This window comes from Vespula vulgaris, chromosome 2 (genome assembly GCF_905475345.1).
Source record: "Vespula vulgaris chromosome 2, iyVesVulg1.1, whole genome shotgun sequence".
NCBI lineage: Eukaryota > Metazoa > Arthropoda > Insecta > Hymenoptera > Vespidae > Vespula > Vespula vulgaris.
The window spans coordinates 1,335,866-1,342,069 of record NC_066587.1 but is presented as its reverse complement, the minus strand read 5'-3'; the positions used below and the strand labels follow the sequence as shown (position 1 = coordinate 1,342,069).

At 32.6% G+C, this 6,204-nt stretch overlaps 1 protein-coding gene across 1 annotated transcript; it reads left to right on the top strand.

Annotated features, from left to right (window-relative positions):
* Positions 1-3,389: 3,389 nt before the first annotated feature.
* On the top strand, positions 3,390-5,763 carry LOC127061580 (leucine-rich repeat transmembrane neuronal protein 2-like). Its single transcript, XM_050988643.1, has 2 exons — positions 3,390-3,553; positions 4,342-5,763. The coding sequence occupies exons 1-2, from the start codon at positions 3,425-3,427 to the stop codon at positions 5,035-5,037; spliced, it is 825 nt and encodes a 274-aa protein (XP_050844600.1). The 5' UTR covers positions 3,390-3,424; the 3' UTR covers positions 5,038-5,763.
* The last annotated feature ends 441 nt before the right edge of the window (positions 5,764-6,204 follow it).

Here is a 6,204-nt window from a genome sequence, read left to right as displayed (position 1 = left end):
TCTTTATCGTTTTCTTTTTTCTTCTTTTTTATGTGTTTCTTTTTTTCTCTTTTTGTTTTTTTCTCTGCCCCTTTATTTAACCTCCCGTGGAATTATTTCGTAAGTAGTCTAGTCTACGGTCTGGATCCACAAATACCATTACGCTCCGGGGAAATACGCTGTAAAGTTCGCGAGCCGGGGGTAATTCCGATAAAAAAGTTCAATCGACTAATAACTTCCGGCTTTGTCTAATCGCGGCATTTAATCGGATAAAAGGCTCCGGGCGATCTCTTCTTCGTTCGGGGGTTTGAAAAATCTCGGAGACGGAGTCAAGTAAAAGCGAACGATTTTCCAAGGGATCTTTCTCTCTCTCTTTCTCTCTTTATCTCTTTTTATTTCTTTGAAAAAAAGGATTTAAAGGAAAAAATCGTTTAAACGAAACTGAATGACTTCTGCATTTTACGTTATTATATATATATAGTATTAGATAAAATTTGATGAAGATAAAGATTTATTTATAAATATATATATAATATGTATAGATAAATAATAAGGTATGTAATAAGTATAGATATATAATAAATTCTAAATTCGATATAAAAGTGAGAACGATTTTACACAACTATAATCTATCTCTATCTCTATCTCTCTCTCTCTCTCTCTCACTTTGTTTATCTCTTTTTTACTATTAGAGTTATATTAAAAGAACTTTGACAAAATTTCAATTTTACAAATTAAATTATATACGTGTATATATTCATAAATAATGCCAGTCACCTAACATTATTCAAATCATTATTATCGTATCCAACATTGAAAATTCTTTAAATACAATTTTCAATACTGAACACACTTTCATTGTTATCAATATCATCCGATATAAAAGTATAAAATAAATTCCACAAATTTCGAAATTTCTCTATTTCATCGATCTATTACACTTAAGTCGATATTCGGGACAACTTTTATTATTATTCATTATTATTATTGTGATTAGTATTAGAAGATTAGGATCGAGGGTCTAAACTCTAATCGTCGTGGAAAGACACGATCAGCCGTGACTCGCACCGTACGAGTCCATAATCTACAAGGTATAGTTTAGAGATCTATCGGCCGTGTAGTTTGTACATACATACATACATACATACATATATACATCGAAGATACTCATCTATACATGAACGCTTGCCACACGTACATATACAATGTTCGATATCGTCTACGCTCTAAGCGAGCACTTTATTTCCTAACACGAACTAGTGACAAACGCAGACGGCTAAATCTACCGGACCAGTATACAACGCCAACCAGAAATTTTCTATATTCCTCGTCGTCCTAGTCGTCCTAGTCGTCCTAGTCGACATCGTCAGGTGGCTTTATTCAAGAGAGATTATAGCACGATCGAGCTAATGCTGCTTTGTTATTATCGTATGCCGTGCGTTCGAGAAGGCCTTAATGTCGCCACGGCACGTACCTACATAAGTATATATGTATATCTATTGTGTGTAATATATGTATGTATGTATGTATGTATGTATGTATGTATATACAATGCAGTAAATTACGAAAAATATATCCAGAAAATTGTTCAAATCGATTTTACGAAATAGAATGATTCTTTGTCTATAATAAAAATTATAGTTTGTTAGGATTATGTTTTCTGAAATAATAAGTATATAATATTAAATAAATAAAAACGCATGTAATAAAAAATATTAAATAAATTTTAGCAAATAGATATTATACATACGTAATTAATTTCGAAGATCTGTCTCTCTCTCTCTCTCTCTCTCGATCTCTTATCTTCCACACCGTATAAAGTACAAACTAATACTGATCGAAAATAAATAAATTCCAACATATATGAATACGTACGTAGGTCAGGCCTACTTACGAACTATAGTATTCATTAATTGTCTAAATTTACTTATGTTCAATTCCGATAAATAACAAAAGTCGTACATCCTGATATCTCTGTTTACACGTTTCTATATGTACCATAACACATACTTACGTTTGTTTAAGTGTCGTATATCAAACTGTGTAAAATCGCGAACGACCAACAGTTACATAAAGAACACGACGTGGAACTGATCGTATGTTTGTACGAGTTCTTTCGTTCATTTCTTCCATTTATTTTTTTTTTTTATGTTTTTTAAGGATCTCATTAGGACATTCTTTCTCTCTTTCTTTCTTTCTCTCTCTCTCTCTCTCTCTCTCTCTCTCTCTCTCTCTCTCTCTCTAAGCAGTGACTACATTTATCCTTCTTTTTCTTTTTATTTGCATGGACGACAATAAACAGGGAATTGCAGGTAGAAGAACGTATAAATGTCAAAGTGAAATATAATTTATTATAATTTACATAGGATTTCATTTCATTTCACTCACATCGGCAGTAAACACTTGCAAAAAGGAACCTCGACCTTCCTACAAACTTTCTTCTCTCTTTCTCTTTCTCTTTCTCTTTTTTTCTCTTTCTCTTTCTTACTAATTTATACCACATATATATATGAAAGATCGTTTAACGCAGAACTATGAGTTTTCTATGGTTAAGCCTAAATGAAAAATCTAATATCCCATAAGAGTCACGAAACGACAAATCGCCGTTAAATTAAATGGACATTTAATATGTCGATCACGAAAAAAAATTTTTTTTTTTTATTTTCTTGTATGGTTCCTTATCGCGTTATTTTTTTGCCGACGTATATACCACTTTTTCTTTTTCTTTCTTTTTGTTTGTTTGTTTGTTTTTTTTTTTTTTTCTTTAATTCTTGATACTCCAAAGATTTCTTTTTCCTCTCGTCCTTGGAACTATAACTCTAACGTAATTTGTTTTTTTAACTTTCTTCTATCGTTCCCTATTTCGTTTTCTTCCTCGCTAAAATGGTAAATAGTTGGGGAAAATGAAATAGAACGGCAATATTAAATGCCACTTGACATATGTTTAATGAAAAAACTTTTCGATTTTTACATTCTTATTAAAAATTTTAATTTATCATTCTCGAGATAGATTCACTTAGTTTCAAACGTTTCAAAATATATTTTTCGATATTAATGGAGATAGATATTAGTGATTATTTGATATAATATCCGATAAAAAATCTATTCAACTTATTCGTCGTATCAAGTCGATGATCTTCTTATTTTTCTTCCTCTTTTTTATTCCGTTTTCTTTGTGTCTTCTTCTTTTTCTTTTTTATTCCTTATTTGTTTTTTGTTTTATTTTTAATGCGACACCCGTCGCATATCCCGTCGTTTCGTAATAAACAGCCGGTAAATTCCCAGTTTAGCGATTGGCCTTCGTCGAGTTTTTCCCCGTTGGCGTTTTTTCCCCAGAAATTTATTTCCCCCAGACGAAGTAGATGCTTATGTTGATGATGATGCTACGAGTATAAATGGAGATGCAGAAGTAACATGGACGAGTAGTCTCTTAGTAGAAGACAGAATGAAAGGATCCAAGTTGTACTTAGTTCTTCTCTTAGCGACGATAATATCGTCTTCTTTCGCTGAACTTTGTAATTTGGAGAAACAATCGGGATGGTACAGATGTCAAGGTCTTACGAGTTTAGCACAAGTATGTACATATGTATATGTGTATATATATATGTGTGTATACGTACATGCATAGTTTTGATATACGTATATCTCTAATATTATATCATATCGTCGCGTGATATATAGATACTTATAGATAACGTTAGTTTTGTTAATTTCGAAGAAGAAAATGTTCTTCTTCCATTTTTTCGTTTGTTCTTTTAATTAACATGTTTTTATATTCGTTAACATGCTTTCTATTTATGTTGAGTGTTTTATATCTATATGGGAGCTTTTTATGAAGAATATTGTTCCAATAGAAATTTCGTAATTATAAGATTGATATTTTTCTATTAATTGAAACCTTTGCTTTTTTGTATTTTTATTTATTTTCTTTTATTCTTTCCAATGCATGTTTGAAGATGCTTTACTATAAAAAAAAAGAAGAAAAAACGAGAGAGGAAGAGAAGAAAAAGAGAAAAGAAAAGTTTTCATTAAAAACAACAAATGTTTACTCGAGAGTGACACAAATTTTGTCACGCGTATATCATACATATATATATATATATATATATATATATATAAATATACATAAAATTTTATTTTACGATAAGTAGTTATACGAAGAAAATGAATCAAATAAATATTTCGCTTGATCTATTGCAACGAATCTATACTTTTCGAAAGGAAAAGATTTGACGAAAACGTAAATATTTCGTTCTTTAAATATAATCTCTTATCTTCCTTTTCTTCCTTTACTTCTTCTTCTCCTTCTGATTGATTTAATCACCGTTTAATCACGATCGATCTTAACTATCCGTAAATCAGTTGGCCTCGTTACCGGACTCGGTAGTTGGGCTTAGATTGGAGAAGTCCAACATCAGCAATATACCAACCAACGCATTCTCAAGATTCGCCGGCAGTCTGATAGAATTGAGGATCACCGGATGTTCTCTCGAGAAGATAGAAGACGATGCATTCAGAAGCCTCGATAAACTGGAGACGCTCGACTTGTCGAACAATCGGATCGTAGCGATCGAGACATCCTGGATACGGGGATTGTCGAAGTTGAAGGAATTGATCGTTTTGAGAAATCGAATTCGTAAGATCGATCAAGAGTTTTACGTCCTATTACCGAAACTCGAACTACTCGATATAGCTTACAACGAATTGGTCGATTGTATTACCGAAGAGAATTTAAAGAAATTGAAACATTTGAAGCTAATATTAATAGCTAGTAATCCATGGTCGTATCGTTGTAGAGCGAAAATGACTTATTCGTTGAAACGAGGTGGCGTTAATTGGATAAAGGATTGGTCAATTGGCGATCTTTTGATCGAAGAGTGTTTAGTGCACGAACCTAAAGCCGACACGGACGACGAGATCTTACGCAAATGCGTCGATAGAAAATCGTTCGAATCCATTAGTCCGATATTACCAGCTTTGGAAAGGAAGGTAGATGAATTGTCGAGGAAGATCGAAGAATTGGAAAACGAAGTGAAGGATCTTAAGAAAAAGGATTAAATTCAAATTTCATTTTGAGCATTCTTTTCTTTCTTTTTCTTTTTTTTTTCTCTCTTTCTTTTTTTCTTTCTTTCTTTATTCGCCATCAAGAACGAGTATTAGGAAACGTTATTTGAACAAAATTTTGCGCTAAATCATCCTCTTCTCCTTCTTTTTTCATTCTCTCTTTTGTTATCCCGATCGAAAGATAGAAAAGGAAGTTTCATTGATTTAAGTAATACATATATTATTATATAATACTATATCTTACACGTGATAAGATTTCTCTTATCACGGATAAGCTCGTCCGTAATCACATATAGAATTGATTATATACGAATAAACGTTTTATTGGCTTATATCCGATCATGTTTATGTATAAATTATTTCGAGTTACTTAAGGATTATTTTTCAACGCAATAACCACTGACTCAAACGCGATCGAGTATAATAATATTATTTGTCGTTGTCGTTAAATGCATCGTTCATTTGGAAAATAGTGTAAGTCCATTAAAAACAAAAAAAGAAATTAAAATGTCACGTAACTTGCGATCAATTTAGTAAACAACGTTCTACTTATAACTGGTTAATATTTAATATCTTAAAAAATGTCAATGCTTTGCTTCAATTAAAAATTGCACAGTAAAATAAATTACTTAGCGATGTATAATATGCTGATCATGAATTTTCTCGAAACAACAAAAAATGGACTAGCAACATTTTCGAAATAAATATCGTTTGGAATTACTTTGGATCTTTTTCGTTTCCTCTTGTATTTTACACCCTCTGTTTTCTCTCACCACCCTTAACATCCTTCGTTTATTTCTTCAAGATAGACTCGGTAGCTAACATCAGGCACGTGCGTTCGTAACGTTAAATCATAGTTCGTCTGAAAACTGATCCACGATCTCTCTCTCTCTTTCTCTTTCTCTATATATATCTATCCATCTATCCATCTATCCATCTATCTATCTATCTATCTATCTCTATCTCACTCGGTCGAGCTTGGTTATTCTCGCAAAGCGGGACAAGAACATCCCGGCCGCGGTTAACCGCCATTCATCACGCGGAGGAGGGCCGGTTAAAAAATGCGTATCGTACACGCGGATAGATCACGCTCGCAAGCCCGTGAGATCTTTGACGCGGTTTCCGCGGTCATTAATAATGCTGCTCGAGGCGGCGAGGTGA

Coding starts and splice junctions, on each gene's coding strand:
- LOC127061580 (XM_050988643.1), top strand. CDS start 3,425: ATGAAAGGATCCAAGTTGTACTTAGTTCTTCTCTTAGCGACGATAATA. Junction 3,554..4,341: donor GTCTTACGAGTTTAGCACAA/GTATGTACATAT, acceptor TCCGTAAATCAG/TTGGCCTCGTTACCGGACTC.